At 49.9% G+C, this 20,994-nt stretch overlaps 1 protein-coding gene across 4 annotated transcripts in view; it reads right to left on the bottom strand.

Annotated features, from left to right (window-relative positions):
- Nucleotides 1–20,994, bottom strand: part of DHX30 (DExH-box helicase 30) — a 42,464-nt gene that overhangs the window by 10,862 nt on the left and 10,608 nt on the right. The window contains exons 1-12 of one of the 4 annotated variants that reach the window (XM_061587780.1): nucleotides 20,395–20,720; nucleotides 14,297–14,427; nucleotides 10,840–10,950; nucleotides 8,301–8,656; nucleotides 6,719–6,842; nucleotides 5,440–5,589; nucleotides 4,404–4,556; nucleotides 2,948–3,400; nucleotides 2,579–2,773; nucleotides 1,760–1,838; nucleotides 929–1,033; nucleotides 106–281 (exon numbers count right to left, since the gene is read on the bottom strand). In XM_061587780.1, the coding sequence (XP_061443764.1) occupies nucleotides 106–281; nucleotides 929–1,033; nucleotides 1,760–1,838; nucleotides 2,579–2,773; nucleotides 2,948–3,400; nucleotides 4,404–4,556; nucleotides 5,440–5,589; nucleotides 6,719–6,842; nucleotides 8,301–8,656; nucleotides 10,840–10,950; nucleotides 14,297–14,427; nucleotides 20,395–20,578 (2,217 nt within the window). In that variant the 5' untranslated portion in view covers nucleotides 20,579–20,720. Of the gene's footprint in view, nucleotides 1–105; nucleotides 282–928; nucleotides 1,034–1,759; nucleotides 1,839–2,578; nucleotides 3,401–4,403; nucleotides 4,557–5,439; nucleotides 5,590–6,718; nucleotides 6,843–8,300; nucleotides 8,657–10,839; nucleotides 10,951–14,296; nucleotides 14,428–20,394; nucleotides 20,723–20,994 lie in introns of those variants that run through there. The other 3 variants (XM_061587778.1, XM_061587777.1, XM_061587779.1) reach the window with 3 other exon arrangements.

Raw genomic sequence — 20,994 nt, 5'->3', positions numbered from 1 at the left:
CTGCGGATCAAACTCTCTTCTCATTTCGTGGCAACCTGTGATGAATACACCTCTCTGGAGAGAACAGTGCCCCAAGACAGACTGCAGAACAAGCAAGAGATGAACCTTGGTCTTGAGATCGTAGCGCTCCTCCTTGTGGGTCCCGCTGTCCACAACATGCACAATGTCGTTGATTGTGATGGAGGTTTCGGCAATGTTGGTGGCCAGGACGATCTTCCGTACGCCGGGAGGAGGACGTGGGAAGATGCTCTGCTGGTCCATCATTGGGATGTTGGAATGCACTAGTGATGGGTGGAGGGGAGGGGAGTGAGGAGGAGAAACAGCAGTGAGCATCTGTCCCCCTTCCCTCCAACCTAGGCCAGTGGTAGCCAAAGCGGTGCCATCCAGATGCCGCTGGGCTACAATTCCCAGAAAAAAGAACAAATAATGCAAAGCCAGGAGAGCATCCAAAATGAACACAAAGCCAAGAAGAGACTGTATCTCAGGAGGCTGAAAAATGAATTTATTTTTGAAACAGCCCAGTGCATTTTGGCCAGTTAGTATTTAAAGGCCCTCTTCAGGGCTCCAATTGAAAAATGGCTGCAGAGATGTCTGAGACACATTCACATTAACCGGCAACTGAAGGCGGCCTTTAAATTGGTGAAAACCCGTTGGACTGTTTCTGCTTCTCTCACTTCTTCAGCATCTTGAGATACTGTCTCCTTTGTTTTGGGGGTCTACAATTCCCATCGGCCCTAGCCATCATGGCCAGTGGGAAAGAACGATGGGAGCTGGAGTCCAACAACATCTAGAAGGCACCATGTTGGCTACCTCTGATCCAGGCAGTTGGTCTGAACAAGACATGTCGTCCTACTCCCAGCACTAGTCCACTCTACCCACACCCCAGCAAATCCCACAGTGAGGCAGACAGAAGGCAATACCACCTCACCTGGTAAGACAAGGTAGCGGTTGCTGTGAGGACCAAGAGTCTCCAAGAGACGCTGCTGCACTCCTTTGATCTCCTGCCAGCCAGGGAGGAAACACAGAATCCCGCCTGCAACGAGCAAAGGCAGGACGATGCCTCTTTATGAGGATGATGGTATCTCCACCCCTCCTTCCCACCAGGGAGCTCAAGGTGGCATGCGGATGGGGTGCAGTGCGGTGGGGGGCTGAGGAGGTTTCCCATCCAGATACTGACCAGACCAAGGCTGGCTTAATTTCAGCAAAGCCGCAGTGCATCACCTTTCAGTTTGCCTTTGGCTAATGCTCCCTATTCAGAGACAATGTCTGACCTTCCAAATGAATCAGTAGGGAGAGGAGAGCTGGGCCTAAAGCAGTGCCTGACCCCCTTTGCTGGTCACTTCGTGCCAGTGGGGTAACCTCTGCCAACCTGGTGCCCTCCAGCTATTTTGGACTACAACTCCCATCAGCTAGCTGTGCTGACGGGAGTTGTAGTCAAACAAAGCTGGAGGGCACCAGGTTGGCAGAGGCTGTTGTATGGTTTAAACAGTCCTTCCCTCTCCCCACAGGATTAGGCCAGGGTTACATGCACACCTATTCTTCCCCACCCCACCCCGAAACCAAAAACTGTACTTTGCTCAAATTTTTACTTCCTCCCACCCCCTGGCTTGAATGAGTACTTTTAAACTCCTTCTGCCCCACGTGCATTTTTACAGCCCGATCGTGCTTGCCCATCTGAACTGGGTCTCTCCCAGTAAAAAGCCCTCTGGCCGATCAAAGCAGAGGATGAAGGCTGGGAAGCGGCAGCTCTGCCACCTACCTGGCTCTCCGTGGGCATCGATCTGAAGAATGAGGTCAGTGATCAGCTCGAGGTCAAGGACACACTCCTCATCCGACTGCTGAGGGATAAGAAGAGGCAAACATATGAGGACCTGCGCAGCAAGCGGGTGAGAGCACGAGGGGGAGAAGTCCGGGAGACCCTCAAAGCCAGCAGCAGCATAACTGAACCGTCAACAGAACACAGGAAGCGGCCTTATAGTGACTCAGACCATTAGTCCATCTAGCTCAGTGTTGTCTGCGCTGACTGGTAGCTGCACCCCAGGGTTTCTGGCAAGCAGTGACCGAGCTGCCAGCAGCCACTGGGTATAAGCAGAAAAAGGGGCAGAGGCAACAGAGGAAACAGGAAACAAAGCCTTATGAGGAGAGACTGAAAGAACTGGGCATGTTTAGCTTGGAGAAGAGAAGACTGAGAGGAGATATGATAGCACTCTTCAAGTACATGAAAGGTTGTCACATAGAGGAGGGCCGGGATCTCTTCTCGATCGTCCCAGAGTGCAGGACACAGAATAATGGGCTCAAGTTGCAGAGAGCCAGATTTCAGCTGAACATCCTAACTGTTAGAGCCATACGACAAAGGAACCAATTACCTAGAGAGGAGGTGGGCTCTCCGACACTGGAGGCCTTCAAGAGGCAGCTGGACAGCCACCTATTGGGTATGCTAAGCTGGATTCCTGTATTTAGCAGGGGACTGGACTTGTTGGCCTTATAGGCCCCTTCCAACTCTACTATTCTATGATTCTAGGATGAGGCAGAAGCTCAGAGAGCACTTGCACTACCTTCCAAGCAGCCTTGGGCTCACCTTGACCTCGTAGTGCCGGTGCCTGTGGCGCCGCAGCATGGCCATGATTTCCTCCAGGTAATACTCTTTGACAGGATACATGAAGCCTGGCACCTTGACCACCGGGCAGTCCCCAAAGTACTGCGAGAACCGCTGGTTGTCCCCCGTGGCGCTCATCAGCACCAGCCGGAGCCCGGGGTTTTGCTTCTGGATGCCCTTGAGCAGGATGAGGAGGAAGTCAGTGTTGACATCGCGCTCGTGCACCTCGTCCACAATGATGTGGCTGACCCCCTCCAGGCGAGGGTTGCCCTGCAGCTTCCGGAGGAGGATGCCCACGGTGCAGAACAGGAGGGCTCCCCCCCGGGCAGGCGGCTTGCTCTCCAGCCGCACCTGGTAGCCCACGTTTTTCCTCATGTTGGGGCCCAGCTCCTGAGCCACGCGCTGGGACACGGAGATGGCGCTAATGCGCCGAGGCTGGGTGATGACCATGTTGCACTGTGCGCCGCGCCCCTCCAGGATGTAGTGCTCCAGCATCAACTGGGGAATGCGAGTCGTTTTCCCGCAACCCGTGTCCCCAGCTATCACCACTACTGGGTTCTGCTCCACGGCCGAGAGGATTGCTTCCCTGTGGGAATCCACAGGCAGAGGGTGGGTCTCCTGCCAGGCAGTGCCTTTCCGCTTCCAGAGGGACAGGAGGTTCTGGCCGAGACGCACTTCTTCGGACTCCGACATGGGGATGTAGCTTTTGCCCGTGATGGCGTCGCTGAGGGTGCCTGTCTCCTTGCTCAGGTTCATCATGTCATCTGCAAGGCGTGGCCTGGACTCCCTGGTGTCCACTGGGAACTGAGAGAGGGGAGGAAGTCAGCAGAGAGGCCTTCTCTTCAACCTCATGCCTTTGTAACACACTTCTGCTGGCTAAAAACACCCGCCCACAGCTGCTCAAGCATCATGGCTCTCAAGTAGGGAGAAAGCCCTTTTCCAGGGTTCTCTGGGACAGATTAAACATGGGCAACAGTTATTAGTGGGGAGAGAGAGGGGACAGTGGCCTCGTCCTCTGACTGCTACATAACCTTTACGAGGGTGGAGCCTTGCTTCCATGTTTAGCATGGAAGAGCTGAATTAGACCACTGGGTTGGCTATGAATTTACTCACGGGGCTTGGGCTGCCCACTCTTAAAACTCGCTTCTTTGTAATATTTACTCATCCAGATTATTGCAAGGAGAAGAGTATCTGCATAATGCAGACACTACAACCACTAACAATAGGCAAGCTTAAGAGGCAGTTTTGAGTCCTGGAGGGAAAATGTGGGATACTAGAAACCTGGAGAGAAAAACTTGTCCGGCTACATTCAAATAAATGTGAAACTAGCATTCCGCTTCCCACCCCAAAGTGTCTGCAATGCTCTAAAGCTCTCTTGTCTACCTGCTTTCAGACAGGCTCCCTTGTGTCTCCATGAGCCCCATAGCCCTTCCTCAGGTCAAGGGCTTGAGGGAAGCTGTTCTCCCACCTGAAGTCTGGATTCCAAACTGACCTTTTGTTTCACTCACAGAAGTTCTGCTACTGCTCAGTATCAGCAATAATACTTTCACCCCAAGCAGTCAGAATGTTTACCAACATTCCATGACACCACAGCTGCTCAGCCAATGATGTGTGGGGAGGCACACTTGCAATAAGGAGGCAAGACAAGATTTCTTCAACTGTTTCCCTAAGCCAGTGACAGAAAGAGAACCACGTTTGGCTGCTCCCAGATATATCCGTACACACATCCTCTGCGATGACACACATGCCAACATTCCGATCTGGAATCTAAGCTCAGCCTGCTCTCTGTGACACAGCCACGGCTTACATGGTTCAGGTAGTTCTCGATCTTGCGCAGCGTGGCCTCGGGGACCTTAATGTGGCAGGGCTTCCGCTGGTTCTCGCCCAGCTCCCGCAGGGACGTCATATTGTACATGGCATGGCTCAGGGGGTTGTTGTTCTTGTCCACTAAGCCGAGGCTCTGGAAGGGAGGAAGGGTGAGGTGAAGCTAGAAGACGGGGAGACAGGCCAACCTCATGCCTGGGCAGGCGGATGGGAGACGGCGCCTCCTCGGGGAGGGAAATTTCCTGCTCTGGAAAGGAGACTGGCAGGCAGAGGTCCTTCCTGGCCCAGCTACCAGAGACCAGCGCTGGCTGGTGGCCACTGGGACAGGCGGGACAGAAGGCAAGGAGCCCAACAGTAGGTGGAGTCAGAGCCAACGACAGGCAGAGTCAACTAATTCCGCCTGAGAGTTCTGCAAGGGAAACGCAGATTAAGGAGGAAGCTGACAGCTAGGGCCACCCACGTAAGAAGGCAGGCAGCTGCAGGCTGGCTGAGGGCAAACCAGGGCTGGTGGGGCAGTGCCCCCTTGGCCCTAAGGGGCCAGCCTTCACTGACAGAGCTCCTTCATCAGGAGATGCTGGGGAAGGAATCTTGGGCCCCTGCCCCACCCAAATCATCATTATCTTCAGAATGTATTACTCGCCCTTCACCCAAAGGGCCCAGGGAGGGTTACAACAATTTAAAAACACATAATTAGAAACAACCTGAACAACATCACAGCAAAAAGGGTTGTCCCTAAAAATATACATATCAGGTGGCGAAGGCCAGGGTAAAGAGATGCATCTTCAGCATTTGCCGAGAGTTGTACAATGAAGTTGCCAGAGGCACCTCGGCGGGGAGGGAGCTCCACAGCTTAGGGGCCGCCACAGAGAAGGCCCTCTCCGTGGCCACTCCTCCCCCGATGGTGGGACTACCAAAAGGGCCCCTTCTGCTGATCTCAACCCACGAGAGGCTCCGTATGCCGCCTCCTTGCCTGCCGACTGAACTGGAGGTCCTGATTAGGCCCTGTGCCGGCAACTCACCTTCAGCTTCTGGCAGGCCAGCGCGGCGGCTTTGTTCTCCGCCTCGACCTTTCGGCGCCCCTTGGCAGCAAAGGTCATGGGGCAGGGCCAACGCAAGGTCAGCTTGCAGATTTTGGTCTTGGTGCCCACCGTCCGGAATTGCATGTACTCCTGGCAAGAAGAAAACAGAAGGCTCAGGAGGGGGTCCCCCTTGCAGTGTGTGCTGCCTCCCTGCCCCCTGAAGTTTGCAGAGCCAGGGCTGCTGGAAGATTCCCCTGTTTAGGGCCACAGCACCTGGGGATTGGTCCCTACTCCTAAGAAAGCGACTCGCCAATCTCCCCGCTGCCTGAAGGCTTAAGGTTTTCAAACAACTAAATCCTACTCAGAGTAAGCCCACTGAAACAAGTGAACCTAAATTAGTTAGGCCTATTAATTTCAGTGGGTCTACTCTGAGCAGGACTAACACTGAGCACCACCTTCAGTAAGTGCCAGACTGAGCATTCTTGTGTCTCAAAGCAAACATACAAGTCACAGTAAAGTACACCAGAAACATTATTAAAACCCCCAAAATGATTAAAAGTGAAGCACAACTGGAGGCAATTAAAATAAGCATCCAGGAACTGAAGCATCCTGATACTGAAGACAAAAGGTGGGAACTGCTGAACATTGCCCCAAGGACTATTTCAGCCTTTGCCAACCTGGTGCCCTGCTTTGCTGGCTGGGGCTGCTGGGAGTTGTAGTCCAAAACACTCGGAGGGCACCAGGTTAGCAAAGGCTGGACTGTCAACACAGAGAAGCCAAAACAGAGCCTGCTCTGAGGATTTCCCCCGGGGCAGACTAGCCTGTGATCCTATAGGTGCTGGCATGCCCTTGCAGACAAGAGCGTGTGGCTGCGCTTGTTGGCTCAAGTCACGCGAAGTCCTTTGCTCTGCAAGCCCCTTTGGATGCTGGGTTACCTGCTCACTGCTTATTATCTATTATTGTTATTATTAATTACATTTCTACCCTGCCTTTCTTTTCATGATTGAAACCCAAGGTGGCTTCCATATGGTTCCCAGGAGGTCTCCCATCCAGGCACTGACCAGACCTGACCCTGCTCAGCTTCAGCAGGGTGCTGGCCTCACGTGCCTTCTGGCAGCTCCTGCTTTGGCTGCCAGTGCTCGCACCCTGTTGCTGTTGGAGCTCAGTGTCCCGGAGGCTCAAGTCCCATGCCCCCTTTGGCTGCTTTAAGAACAGCCTCTCCAAAGGGAATTGCCTCCGTCCTCTCTGTAGCTGGATGTCGTGACCCACAGCAACTCACCTTGACGGTGGACGAAGAAGTGGCAATCTGGATCACCTGGGCCAGGAGGTTCTTGGGCAGAGGAAACTGGGTCAGAGCTCGGAGGGCTGTGTTGTCATCAGTCATTTCAAGACAGAACCCATCCCTGCAGGAGGAAGAGGGAAGAGAAGGTGGCTGCTAGATCTCCTCTTCCTAAATGTTGCCACTTTCCCTCCATCTGCTGGTGCCTGCCTTGTCTCTAGATTTACCCCTCCCACCCACCTGGGATCAATCTGTAGCTGCAGGCACCCAAGAGCTTGTTCTTCTGTTTTATTATGGGCTGCAGAGTTTGCCTTGGGGTGAGCATGTAGGTGACAGATAGGAGCAGAGGAATCTGAGGAGGGCTACGGGGAAGAGCTGGAAGCTAGGTGAAACACGGTGCCCACTCCCTGACCACAGGCAGCCACACCTGGACAGCCCTCCCATCGTGGCTCCAAAGCACACACAGTCTTCCTGGTTTTCAGTTTTCTCTCTGTAAGTGGCAGGAAATGACTTCTGGTTTTCCCCTCCTATTCTTTTCAAAAGTAAAATAAGACAGCTGACATTGCTACCAAAGGCCTGTACAGAGACAGACATTTGGGCAAGGTGAGCCTCTCACGGACGGTCACCCAGAGGGCGACCCTGCAGGTGCCTCTCGCCATCAAAGGCAATGCCATTCTGTGCTCTGAATATTGTTTGCATCACACTGACTCCAGAACCCTGGAGCATTCTAGAATGTGGCCAAGACCACTTGCCTCACACCTGACTAAGAAGGGACCACGCAAGGTGAATGAAGGCTGCATTTGCAGGCTGCAGCAGCAGCAAGGCACACAGCAACAGGTTAGGTTCACAGGAATGGGCTTTGGTTCCATGTCTGCACTGGCCGGGGGGCGGGGAGGAGACTCTTGCTGCATGTCAGGTGACAAGATTAGTCTTCCCACCTCACTGCTCTCCTGGCCACCACAGGGCTCCAGAGGGACATCATGGAAACAAACGTAGCAAAGACTGATGAACTGCAGAGACGTAAGAGCCCAGAGCAGGGGGTGGGGTGGGGTATAGAACCTTTTCTGGCCAGATTCTTATCTCCCCACCGAATTTGGAAGCCCAGAGTCGTTCCAAGCAGGGGAACAGGCATGCACAGCCAAACTGAGGAGGATTGAACCCTCTGCTCGCCAGCTGGCGAGTGGAGAGTTCAATCCTGCTGGCCGCAGGGGGCTGCTTCGACAGCGCGTTCCCCACAAGGGCACAGGCTGGCAAAGCAGAACCCGGCAGGATTCAGCCCCACCCTTTTGCCCACCAGCTGACTGCACCCAGTGACATCAGCAGACGGACATGTGGGTGTGGGTTGGGCCAGAGGTCCCCCACCCGTGGCCTAGAGGATTCTCAAGAGATCCTGCCGTCTTGATCCCTTAGGGCTAGACTCCAAGGTGGTGTTCTTGATTTGACGCGATCCAGTGCTGCCTCTTCTCGCTCCAAGCCTGGCAACCACAGCACCACACAAAGCAGAGGCCCCCACTGATGCCAGGGGGCAGCCGTGTGCGGACAAGGCCCCTTGCCCGCCCTCATCAGTGTTACATGGTAGTACCTCATGTCTCTGGGTGGGGTGTGAGCCCCCGGATGCGTCATGGACAGGTAATCAGAAACGTCAATTGCGTCTTCTTCCAGCTCGCCCTCCTCCAGCTCTCCTTCTTCCAGCTCGCCCTCCTCCAGCTCTTCCTTTCTGATGGGCTTTGGGAGCCTGTTGTGCTCCAAGGGCTGGATGGGCTCGCTGGGCTCCATCCGCCGCCAGCAGGTCGAGAGGTCGGCCAGAGACGGCCCAGACTTGGAGCGCCACCTGCCCTCGGAGTACCACCTGTCATCGGGGCAGCCCAGCTGCTCGGCAAGGATGCGGTACTTGGCAGCGTCGAAGAGCTCGTTTCTGGGACCCAGCAGACCCCAGCCCTGCGAAAAGGAAAAGACGGACTCTCAAGGTCACTGGGGCACATGAAGGGGAAAGAAAAGGGCATTTTAAACATGCAGCAATGAAGAGGCTAGATGGGGAGGAAATGTGTGGGTTTCCCCCCTGAGGATTCCCTTGCCTGAGTCTCTCTGAAGGAGAGTGAGCTCATTCCGCTTGTTCTCTGCTTGCATCCCATCCTGCCACCTTATAGTCTTCTTTCACAAGTAAGAGATCTTACACTTCCAAGCTCAGTTCCACTCAGCTGAAAAGGCCTTCGCCACCTGATGCTGATTTACACCGAGCTGGACTTATCTGGCCCAGTACTGCCCACTTTGACCACCAGCAATGGTTTCCCAGGTGTCAGGCACAGAAGAGCCTTTCCAATCCCTTGCGACCTGATCCTTCTAGATGGACAGGGAGGGCAGAGATCTCCAGGGACTGAACCTGGGACCTTCAGCATCCACAGCGTACGCTTTGCCACCATGACAGGGACCTTCTCCTGTCGGCACTTTGAAATAGAAATGGACTGCCTTCAAGTTGATCCTGACTTATAGAGAACCTATGAATAGGGATTTCATGGTGAGTGGTATTCAGAGGGGGTTTACCATCGCCTCCCTCTGAGGCTAGTCCTTTCCAGCTGGCTTAGGGCCTGCTCAGCTTGCCACAGCTGTGGTTTGGACCACAACTCCCACCAGGCCCAACCAGCATGGTCACATGATGCTGGGGCTGATGGGAGCTGTGGTCCACAACACTGGGAGGGCGCCAAGTTGGGGAAGGTTGGCTGTATTGAGAGCTAGTCCTACTCACGAGTAGATCCACTGACACAACTAACTTAGATTCATTAATTTCAGTGGGCCCGCTCTGAGTAAAACTTAGTTGAATGCATCTCAGGGCAAGGTAGTGAGGCAGCATTTCAGATTCTGGAGTGTGGGGGCAGAGGGGAGGAATTATTTACAGCAAGTTTCAAATGCATATCTGTATATATAAATTCAAGATGACATTGGGGGAAAAAAACAATCCAGGGTTTGGGAGCATTTGAGGGAGATACTTTTTATACCTGTAACCTTATTTTACAACCCCCCCTTTTTAAAAGAAAAGTAAAGGTATTTTTTCTGCCTTTGACATGCACGACTAGCGTCTAGGCTGACTGAGTTATTGACCTCAACAGTCACTCAGTGTGTAAAACCATTTTGCTGACCCAGGAAGGGTGTGTGTGTGCGAGCACCAGGGCTGTGGAATCACAGAGTCGAAAGCAATTTTGGGTGGAGTCGGTAGAAACGTACTGACCCCGAGTTCAAAATAAAATTAATATATTAATATTAATTTATTAATATTAATAAATTAATATACATTTGTCGTTTGTGAAGCAGTCGCAGTCGGACAGTAGAAAAATAGAGGAGTCGGAGTTGAAGGTTTGACATACCGACTCCACAGGCCTGGTGCGTGCGCTTTTGTTGCACATGATCTGAAGCACTGGTGGGGGAACCCTCAACAGATTAGCTCAAATGATAGGACAAGGGCTTTTGGTGGGTGTGCTGACCTCCCCCTGGCCCCCAGGACGCTTATCCCATGGCTACAGGGGGCTGCCTGAGCCTTTTCCCTGCCATTTGAGCTTTGCCATAACAGAAGCCAGAGGGAAGGCAGGATTCCCCCCCCCCTTTTTAAATTAGCTTTTGAGAATCAGAGGCAAGCTGCTGGAGGCCTGCAATTTTATTTAACAAAATTAATGTACTGCTTGAATGTAAAAACCTCCAAGTGGTTTACAAAAAACATTAAAATTATCAATCAGTTAAAAACAGGTAATTAAAACATATTTATAAAACATTAAAACAGCCACTAACATTTTAGTAGATGAAGTGGGGCGGCTAACATTGGTCTTAGCGTATTGCAATGGGACCCATCCCAAGCGTAAATAAAAGTGGATGAGATTCTGCGCTTCCTCTCTGTGCTCTCTAAATGGAACTAAACTCCCCCACCCCAAAAGGGAAGTCCCATTTCTAATGCATTACTGGTCTTCGGCACCAACCAGAAGCCCACATATATGCCCTGCCAATCATAGGAGCAGATAAGAAAGCCACTGAGGAAACAAAAGCATGAACAGACCACAGGACAAGGGCCGAGCACGTGGGAGAATGAGTGGCTGCCACTGAATAGGGGCAAGAAGGGAAGAACAGCCCCTGATCACCTTGAAGAGCTGGCAAGCAGCGGCTGCAGCCTGTCGCTCAGCATCAATCTTTTTGGTCCCATAGCCTTCCACTTCCACATTCTTTGGCCACTTGATGAGCAGCGTGACTTTCTGCAGAGAGATGAGAAGGGCAAGATGTCAGACATACTGTATGTGTACATCTTTTGAGCTCATACTTTGCTTTTAACAGATGACTCAGGGTACCAGGGAAGGAGAAGGTTTCTCCCCATACAGCACCTGATCTCTTACAAGATTTATCGTTGCACCAAATTAAGACACATTTTTCATGGAACTGCAGAGCTGGAAGGGGCTGTGGTGCTTATCTAACCCATTGCCCTACTCAAGGCAGGACTGGCAATGCAGGATGCAGCAACAGCTTCCCCAACAGATCCCCCCGCCTCCCTCTGCTTAAAGGAGAGCCCACCACCACCACCTCCAGAGGCAGAGTGCCCCACTGTCAAAGAGCTCACACTATCCGGCCGTTTCTCCTAATGCTCAGCCAGTCTGTCCTTCCTCGCAACTTCTATCCTTTCATTTTAGCCCTGCCCAACGAGGAAGTAGAAAGGAAGAAGTCTGCTCCCTCTTCCGTGTGGCAGCTCTTCATACATCTGAACACTGCTGCCATGCTTCCCCCTTAAGTCTTCTCTTCTCCATGCTAGACACGCTGTTTCCCCAACCATTCCCCCTAGGACTGGCCTCTGGTTCCCCCCACTGTCCTGATTGTGCTCCTCCTCCGGACAAGCTCCAGTTTGTCAATTCAATTCTCCAAATGTGGAGTCCTGAACTGGATTCACAATACATGAGATGCAGCTGGCGCAGCACAGAGTAGAATGGAACCATGGCTTGTGGGTCACCTGGACCCGGTGGTTCTGATAAGACAGGCCAAGGCAGCATCTGTTTTCCCCCCCTAGCTACATCACACTACTGGCTCAAGTCCAGCTTGTGATCATCACCTAGATCAGCCTTTCCCAACTAGTGGGCCACCAGATGTTGTTGGACCACAATTCCCATCTTTCCTGACCACTGGCAATGCTGGCTGAGGCTGATGGGAGTTGTGGTCCAACAACATCTGGAGGCACACTGGTTGGGAAGGGCTGACCTAGATCCTTTAAAGACCCACTGATGCAAAGCCAGGTCTCCCCCAGATTTGTGCCTTTGATATTTTTTGTAGCTAAATGCAGCATTTTACATTTGTTGAATTTCATCTTGTTTATTTATTTTATTTATTTATTTATTTTATTCAGCTTATATCCTGCCCGCCTAGCAAACAGCTCTCTGGGCGGCAAACATAGAAACATATACAATAATAAAATTACAAGATCAATATAACAAATATAAAAGTACATCATCTAAAATACCAATTACAACATTTACATAAATAACTTAGATTAAAATGCCTTGTTGGTTTCGGCCTGGCGCTCCAGCATGTCAAGACTGCCTTGAACCTTGATTCTGCCTGATGGAGTTAGCTGCCCCTCCCAACCCTCACGTCACTTGCAAACAGAATAAGCGCCCCCTCTACCCACTCACTTCCAAGTTATTTATCAGAGATGCTGAACAGCACAAGGGCTAAGGACCGAGCCCTCTGACATTCCACACGAGACCCTCCTTCCAGGTTGATGCAGAGCTAGTGAAGTTGGACAACCAGCTGTGGATTTACAGCTAACAGCCGATATCATCCAGTCCTCAAGGATATCAAGGGGTGAAGAAGTGGAAAGGGAGAAAATCTCCTGCCGAGAGCCAAACATCTGGAACAGGACACGACCCCCCCCAGCCACAGCTTCCATCTACTGCTGACTCTGGTCCCTTCTTTGGGCAACCTGGCTGCTGCGTCACTGCCTCTGGGGGTAGTTTACTTCCCAGGGAGCTTTCCCAGCCCTCACCCCTCTTGTGAGCGCAGCATCTGTTTCTCCTTCCAGCTCCTCGGCCTCGTGTGAAGGTTCTCTCTAAGCCAACATGCTCTTTTGCTTCTTAGATCATAGAATAGTGGAGTTGGAAGGGGCCTATAAGGCCATCAAGTCCAACCCCCTGCTCAGTACAGGAATCCAAATCAAAGCATTCCCAACAGATGGCTGTCCAGCTGCCTCTTGAATGTCTCCAGTGTCAGAGAGCCCACTGCCTCTCTAGGTCATTGTTTCCACTGTCGTATGGCTCTAACAGGAAGTTTTTCCTGAAGTCCAGTCGAAATCTGGCTTCCTGCAAATAGAGCCCCTTATTCCATGTCCTGCACTCTGGGATGATCGAGAAGAGATCCTGGCCCTCCTCTGTGTGACAACCTTTCAAGTACTAGAAGAGTGTTATTATATCTCCCCTCAGTCTTCTCTTCTCAAGGCCAAACATGCCCAGTTCTTTCCGTCTCTCCCCGTAAGGCTTTGTTTCCAGTCCCCTGATCATCCTTGTTGCCCTCCTCTGAACCCGTTCCTGTTTGTCTGCATCCTTCTTGAAGTGCAGAGACCAGAACTGGATGCAGTACTCAAGATGAGGCCTAACCAGTGCTGAATAGAGGGGAACCAATACTTCATGCGATTTGGAAACTGTTTGAGCAAATCTTGTGCAGAAGCTACACATCAACATTCTGAAAGCCAGGCCAAGAGACTCCGAGAGACAGCCAGGGCAAGCAGAGCGGCTGGAGTGTCAGAGTTGAACTCGGGACAGCTATGTTCAAACCCCTGCTTAGCCATGAAGCTCACTGGGTGGTCTTGTGCCCACCATTATCCTCAGCCTAAAGTACCTTCCAGGGTTGCTGAAAGGGTAAATATGCAGGAGAGAACCACCTATGCTGCCTTGATCACCTTGGAGATAGAAGACTGATAAATAAAATCAATAATAAATAGTTCTACTGCCAATTTCTGCCTGCTGATGTTGAAGGCTTTTCATAAACATTGGTTCATGACAGCTCAACCAATGGCTTGAAGGTGAACTCACAGGGAACAAATGAAATATTTTGTAAAAGTTTGTTGTAATCCAGAAATGGGGAACTTTTGGCTCTCTAGATGTTGGTGAGAGGTTTTCTCCAGCTGTACCAAACGCAAAATGGTCTGCATAAAACGCCCATGATCTGCCCCTGAGCTATAGTCCTTACTTCCTCTCAGCTTGTCTCTCCACACCCACTGTCACAAACAGCAGGAAGTGGCTTCTGTCTCCCTGGTCCCATAGGAGGATTTTCTTACAAAACGTTGATATCCCCAGGGGAAAGCCAAACAGAGTTTGGCTGGGAATTCCCCTGGTGTCTTTGGGTGGGAGTGGGCATAGCTAGATCTGGAACGAGGCTTCCTGCAAATGTCCACGTATTTCCACTATTATCTGGAAACAGGAAATTTCTATACATTTGTGGATAATTCAAAAGTGAGAAAGAACAACGGTTCTGAGGCAGGGATTGGAAATTAAGAACTCTCTTTAACTGCTTGCCCCTGAACCATCCTAGGCCACTGTTCGCTGGCCATTCAGCACTGGTTACCTTTTTCCGTGGCCCGTTGGTGTGGATATATACCAGCTTGTCTCTTGCATGAGATATACCAAGTGCTCTTCCAATGACACTGTTGAGCAAATTTTTAGGCTGGGGAAATTCCTTCAACAAATCTCTTGAATCTGAAAAAAAACAGTGGGGTGGGGGTGGAGATTAACTTCCTATCAATGCAAGAACACTTCACAGGATAAATGAAACATACAATGGCTGTACCATCCACGTGAGGTCAGCAACGTCCGATTTTGCAGATGGCAGAATACACAGAATTTAAGTGGCTCTGCCTTGAGGTCTATATATCAGGGTATGAATCACCAGGAAAGAGGCACCCTATCAAAACATCTACAGCTAAGCTACCCCCCATGGAGGCTGATTAACATAACAGTGAGCTTTCCATGTGTGGTGAAGGTGCATTGCATCAACTGCTCCTCTTTTTCAAGAACTCCACTTGCTCAAATCACTTTGTACACGCATCTAGCTAGCTCCGGTGTTTGAGCTGGAAGCAGAGCTAAAGCATCCTCAGAGTTGTCACACAGCAGATTACAGAGAGCAATCCTTTGGAGACACACACAAAAGCACACCAGCTATTGCAGCCGCTAGACTTGCCAACCGCGGAGAAGGGAAAGTGGAAGTGACTCACCTACTTGCATTGTTCTATCTAAGAGGAAAACAAGAGGAAAAAGATCCAGAATAAAGAAAGATTTAAGAAAACGGAGCTTAAACAGAAGGATATCCCTCTGTGTTTAATGCCACCCCCAACACCCTCACAAAACAGCAACTTCTTTTTTGTACCAGGACAGAATGCTGAGACACTGCCATTAAAAATTCAGCAATGGTGCCATACATTGTAGGGAATTAATATCCCAACCTTTGGACAAAGCTGGGCCCTCAAGGAGGATCTCAAGAGGAAACCAATAATAAAACATAATTAAATTTAAATACAGAACAAACTCTAAAACCCGCAGTTGGGAAACCCCGCTATTGGGACCAACAAAGTAAGCTGTTACACAAAGCGGGTGGTGAGGGGAATAAGGAAAAATAAAAATGTACAAAAAATTCGATTGATGAAGTAGTCATGAGGTCAGCTTATAGACCAGGTATGGAGAGCTGGATCTGTCAGGCAACCCAGATCCTCAACTCCCCTACCACCGCTCCCTGGCCCCAAATCACGTCAGGTCAAGTGGGGATTTGAAGCACCAGCCATCAGCTGATTGTTGGGACTTCAAAAGTGCTTGCAAAGAGTCCTGTGCTGTGCTTTGGAGCCCAGCTGATCATAAGTGCTTCAGAAGCCCCCCTTGGCCCAGCTGCCTTTTATTTGCCAACACCTGACATCAGACGTGTGGCTTGGCCAAAACGACCTGGTGTACCCCATTAAGCCTGTGGGCCAGAGGTTCCCTACCCTTGATATAGGCTCAGTTCCAAGACAGAGACTGCAGGCTAAGTAATCTTACCCAACTCAGCCCAGATGCTATAGATATTAAAATTCTGGAATAAAGAAGCAACGACTACTCCACATCTCTGAGAAATAAAGTCTGTCTCCTAACCCAGATTCAGCTTGCAATCTCCATTTTGGAACTGGTTTGCATAACATATTGCCTGATGAAAAGTTCTGGAGAACTTAAGAGCACCTGCCACAATTCTAACTGTGGATTTTGAAGATTGTTCTTATGGACCAACACAGCCACCTTTGCTTTTTAAAGACAGAACAGTGACCAACTGAAACTGAAAGACAATAAAACCCAGCAATTAAACAACAACAACAACAACAACCAATCAAATAATAAAACAAGCCCTGCAGTAGGATGCTCATATCAAAGTTTTTTTGAAGTTAAAATCTCTACTGATTGCAAAAGCTAATAATGAATGGGTCTTCTGGCCCTCTCTAGTAAGGGAGATTGCAGGGGATAGGTGACAACGCGAGAAAACCAAGTGAGTTGTAGCTACCAACCCGGCCTCTGAAGTATGAGGCATTCAGAGCAGAGTCTGCTTCAGATGTTGCTCTATCTCAGGGTTTCCCAAACGTCTGAGTTCACTGACTCTGTGATGAGCGTAAAAGTTGCCATCAACCCCCAGCCCAAATTCTTAGGAATGTAAATGAAATGAAGTCAAGAAATATCAATATATAATCCTTCTCCTGAGAGGAAGGGAAGGATATAAATTAAATAAATAAAAAACAATAATTTATTAATTGGCAACCACCATCACTAGGAATCATAAAATGTAAAAAATAAGGAACACAATTGTAGTATGGAGCCATCGTATTAAATATAATGGCAAGGGAGGTATGCTCTGTATATTCCTATGCCCTTTATTTCTGAGGCTCACCATTCTTTTTATGATGATGATGATGATTATAGTGTACCTCATAAACTTCTTTTCCATCCAGGCATTTTTCAATCACCCCCTGCACAGTCCCAGCAACACAAGGAGGTCAGTATCAACCATTTTGGGAAACCCTGCTCTGAACAACACGGAAGGCAGATGGGGAAAAGGAGCACTCCCACAGGAGATAACGGCTTTTTACTGGGTGCTACGGCTTAAGCCATCATCCCCCATTGATTCCATATTTATGGATCAGAATGCTTTCTTTGTTGAAAAAGTTGGAAACAGCCACCCTTCTACTATTCTTTAACCAGCTTGATTGGAGGTAAGTCAAGGTTTGGATCAAGAAGCAACTCATCCTCGTGAAATGATTTCTTGTATGCAGCCTGAAACCCCAAAGAACGGTGGGTGGGGTTTGCGGACAACCATGTGGAATGTTGGTGGGTAGAAAAATAGGATGATTATTATTGATTAGACTTGCATTAGAAAAATAGGATTTACCAGAAGTCAGCTTGTCAAACAGAAAATTAATTAGATCCCCTCCCCTGATTATCCTGAAATGTAAAACACATTTCCACTAAAAAAAGAAAATGTTCAGTACAAAATGGGATGGCACAGGTGACAGACCTAACACCACAAGGCAGCACATTCCCTAAGTTTTGGTTACATTCAAATCTCAGACTATGTTTTCAGATTTATGCCTTTTAATTTATATATATTCATAGAATCATAGAATAGTAGAGTTGGAAGGGGCCTGTAAGGCCATCCAGTCTAACCCCCTGCTCAATGCAGGAATCCAAATCAAAGCATTCCCGACAGATGGCTGTCCAGCTGCCTCTTGAATGCCTCCCGTGCCGGAGAGCCCACTACCTCTCTAGGTCATTGGTTCCATTGTTGTATGGCTCTAACAGTTAGGAAGTTTTTCCTGATGTCCACTGCTTGTATTTCCATTGCCATTCAAACAGGTCTTTTGCCTATTCTCACATAGGAATATTTTGTTCCAATAAGTGTATTCACCGAAATAAGTTGCTACCATTGTACCCTACAATTGTGTGTGTTGAAGGGCGGAGCTTATCTCAGGGGTACAGCATTGGTCGTGCATGTAGAAGGTCCCAGGTTCAGTCCCTGGCATCTTCAAGTAGGACCCCTGCCCGGAATCCTGGAGAGCTGCTACTGGGCAGTACAGACAATGCTAAGCTGGATGGACCAATGGTCTGACTCTGTATATGGCAGTGCCCTAACACAGGGTGTCTGCTGAAAAATAATCTGGTACTTCGAAATCTTTACACTCCTCTCCTTTGCTTATGCAGTAAAAACTGCTCATTGACAACGCACCCTATAAATGTTTAAACTGGTTCTAACCACAAAATACTACCAACGTTTTGTGAGTAATTAGAATAAGGGTAATATTCAAGCGTTTCAACCCATATTTGAGGTAGTCAAGGTAATAATGGCACACAAATAGGCCTTTGTTCTAATAAAAGCTAGAGATCATTTCTTCACCACTATATGATTGACATCTTTAAAATGTTCAAATATTTTGAGGTGGTGCAATGCTGTGGCCAAAAGTGCTCTATCTTCAGAAAAGCCCAAATATGTACCTTTTCCTTAATAAAATGACACAGAACTTATGTGTCTTAAATGAGCACAACAAAGAGTTGCCATTCTTAAACTACACAAACATATCATCATCATCATCTTGCTCTCCGCATAAATGTCTCAAGGTGACATACAAAATATAGTAAGAAGAGCAAAACACAACAACACAGAAAACAATATGCAGAAACTATCATACACAGCAATTTTTAAAAGGCACATTAAACCCATACAGTATTTTGCAGTTGGAGAAGAGACCCAACCACAACCAAAACTAGGTAAAAGGGAAGCCCAGTAACCAGGTATTTTTACTACTTCAAACTCCTAGACAAATACCCAATGACTTTTCATTAGATGTGATGCCTTCCTTAAACATGTGGAATGGCCATAGCTCAGTGGTAGAGCATCTGCCTTGCATGCAGAAGGTCCCAGGTTCAACCCATGGCATCTCCAGGTAGAGCTGGGAGAGACTCCTGCCTGAAACCCTGGCAAGGCACTGCCAATCAGTGTAGACAATACTGAGCTACATGGACCAATAATCTGTCTCAGTATGAAGCAACTTCTTGTTTGTAAACTCACAGGTTAAAGCAGAGCAGGTGAAAACACTAAACGCTGTTAAGAAACATTAGAGAAAGTATCCATGACTTGGAGCAAGTCTGTCAGAAGACTGCAAATGATAACAAGCAGAAAGGCTGTGTATACTGTACACTGGGCACATGTACAGATGAGAACTGGGAGGATAACACACAGACACAGAAGGTTTGCTCAAAGGAGAGCTGATTGCTGTTAGGTCTGATGATCTTATCAGTTTCTTTTATACCCATAGCCACATATTTTAATTGCCAGTTTTATAGATATTGGTTTGTTTATGAAACTGACTACGGTTCTTTCAGTTCTACTCCTCAAATGTGATTCTGGATTCCTCTAAAGGATACTTTTATTCAAAATCTTCTAAGAGTAGGCAGATAGTAGATTGGGACACATTGGTAGATCTCTGGGCAATCTGCTCCTTTCCCAGAAAGAACATCTCAGAGGCCAAAGAAAGAACTGTTGAGTGGAGGGGTGGCCTATATGCCAACTTTTGGACCCCCTGAGAAACTTGCCAGACTAAATTTGCTGTAGCCTAGAACTGGGTGTGGGCAGTGCAGCTGAATGGGACACACCTGTGGGCAGCCTGAGGAAACTCTATCTGCTGTAGTGCTGTCATAAAAGCAAACCTAGAGTGAGACACTAGGAGGATGTAAGCAGATCCCAGGAGTCCTCTTTGTTGGAGGTGTTTTGTGAATTTCTATGAGCCCTGGATGAGAGCCAGGGTGGGTGCATGGAGCCTCAGAGACCTGAGCAGTGTTGAATGGGGAGAAGGAATGGATATTCGTCTATATTTATTAGTAATTTGTATTAACGGTTTTATTGTGTATTTTTGTAACATGTCTTAGTCTTCTGTACACCACTTAGAGATATTTTTATATATTAAGGGGTATAGAAATAGTCTAAATGCTAAATAAACAATCTGCAAATGGCTAAAGTAACATTTTCACTAAAATGACTTCCAATGTACTGAAATTGGGGGGACAGGAACCAGGGAGTGGACCTTTGCGTGAACGCTCCGCCAGCTCCATTCCCAGGCTCTGGGTGACCTTAGCCGCTCTTGGCTCTGACCAGCAGACCAGCTGGGGGTTCTGGAAAGAAGACCCGGCAAGCTGAAGGCCTGCCCACCTTCCTGACCCCCAAAGCATCCCCCAGTGCTTATTGTTTATGGGATCCTCTTTTGAGCCTGAAAAGGCCCCGGTTGCCGGGGAAGCAGGGCCTACCAGCACACGCGCGGCGCCTCTTTCAGCCCGAGACAGCTCTTTGGACGCGTGACCTTGAGCGCGTCTAGCTCCATCAGAACCGCACCAGAATGCCGGGCCGCCTGCAGGGCAGAGGAGAGCACCGAAGCCCACCTAACGCATCAAAGGAGGAACACTCCGGGAAGGAGGGCGGGGGGCTTCCTCCCCACAACCCCCCCGCACCCCGCCGTCTGGGCACCTCCCCCCACCCCTTCCCTGAAAGGAAGCCTCGCGATCAGGCAAGGAAGTGCTTGTGCACCAGCGAAAGAACTGTCCTGCGCCCCGCCGCCATCATCCCCACCGCCACTGCGCCCCCGGCCCGCAGAGACCCGGCGCTCGGCTCACCCTGGCGGCCCATTGTGCCGTCGCCCTCGTCGTCGTCCTCCGGCTGCTGCAGCTGCTCCACCCCGGCCGCGCGCTCGCACAGGCCCCTCCGCAGGGAGCCGCTCAGCCCGGGCCGCGCTCGGCATAGCGGCCTTGCCGCGCCATCGAACAGCATCTGCAGCAGGAGCCGGCTGGACGCCGCCATCTTGGGAAATTGGCACGCACGCGCCGCCGAAGCCGCACTTAGTCCCGGAGCAGACGAGCGGGGAGCGCCGCGCGCAGGAGCCAAGCCACAGCGTCACCTGGCGGGCACCTGCGGGAAGCGCGCGGAGGCCTTGCAGAGAGGAGGGAGGACTTGGCCGAGACTAAGCCCTCCCCTCTGCAGCCAGGTGCTGCCCCACCGGGTTTGGACAAAGAGGGCAGAAGCGCACCTGACGAGGCCAGCGAGCCTCAGCTCTGCCCCCAGCTCTCTAAAAGGAAAGCTATTTTACGGGGGGGGGGTTGGTGGTGGCGTGGGCGTTGTCATCAGGAGGGCTGCAATACCCACAGCCTAAAAGGTGAAGGCTGTTCTTTTCAAGGTCAGAAGGGCTTTAAACACCCATCGACATGAAAGCTTACGCT

This window comes from Rhineura floridana, chromosome 10, assembly GCF_030035675.1.
Source record: "Rhineura floridana isolate rRhiFlo1 chromosome 10, rRhiFlo1.hap2, whole genome shotgun sequence".
Classification (NCBI taxonomy): Eukaryota; Metazoa; Chordata; class Lepidosauria; order Squamata; family Rhineuridae; genus Rhineura; species Rhineura floridana.
This window is presented reverse-complemented; position numbering and strand designations above follow the sequence as displayed.